This window comes from Oryzias melastigma, unplaced genomic scaffold (genome assembly GCF_002922805.2).
Source record: "Oryzias melastigma strain HK-1 unplaced genomic scaffold, ASM292280v2 sc00768, whole genome shotgun sequence".
Classification (NCBI taxonomy): Eukaryota; Metazoa; Chordata; class Actinopteri; order Beloniformes; family Adrianichthyidae; genus Oryzias; species Oryzias melastigma.
Genome location: NW_023417355.1, coordinates 33,974 through 34,562, shown reverse-complemented (window position 1 = coordinate 34,562; position 589 = coordinate 33,974). Strand labels below are relative to the sequence as shown.

The following is a 589-nucleotide window of genomic DNA, read 5'->3' as shown; positions in this document are numbered from 1 at the left end:
CAGAGTGATGAGAACGATAAGTCTGAGGACATGGAAGTGATTCGGAGGCCGTTCCATACCGCGCTGATCCGGTCCCCCCAGCCCATCCTCTTCAGCCCAGCTGCAGCCAGGATGATGGCAGCAAAGTCCTCCTTCTCGTCCAGCTTCTTCAGCCGAGTGTTCAGGTTCCCGCGCTGTCGGGGGCTGTGAAGGAATCTCGCACTCTCATAAAAAATGGATTTTCTCCGAAGCTCTCAGAGAGGATACAATGTCCTTGAATTCCAGGTGGGGGAACCTCCTCTTCAGCTGGGCAGCACGCCGCAGAGAGCTGGTGCCGACCACGCTGCCACACAAACACCATGAGAGACGTCGTCCGGGTTCAAACCCAACTCCTCAGCACTTCCCGACTGCTGCTTACCTGTTCTCTGGAAGACTGTCCAAGGTTTTCCCAGCGTTCTTGGGGTGGAGGACCACAGCGTCATGGGGGTTCTCCCTCCTAGAACAGAAGGGGGTTTTAAAGATTACAGAGGCGATAGTTCCCCATCACTCAGTCCCTAAATGCATTGCTGACAAGACACCATAATTCACGTGTCAAAGTCAAGGCCCGGGG

At 55.0% G+C, this 589-nt stretch overlaps 1 protein-coding gene across 1 annotated transcript in view; it reads right to left on the bottom strand.

Annotated features, from left to right (window-relative positions):
* Positions 1-15: 15 nt before the first annotated feature.
* Positions 16-589, bottom strand: part of LOC112138452 (porphobilinogen deaminase) — a gene marked incomplete at both ends in the record, with an annotated part of 13,186 nt that continues 12,612 nt past the window's right edge. Inside the window, 2 exon segments of the mRNA XM_024261009.1 lie at positions 16-173; positions 247-322. Of these exon segments, the coding sequence (XP_024116777.1) occupies positions 16-173; positions 247-322 (234 nt within the window).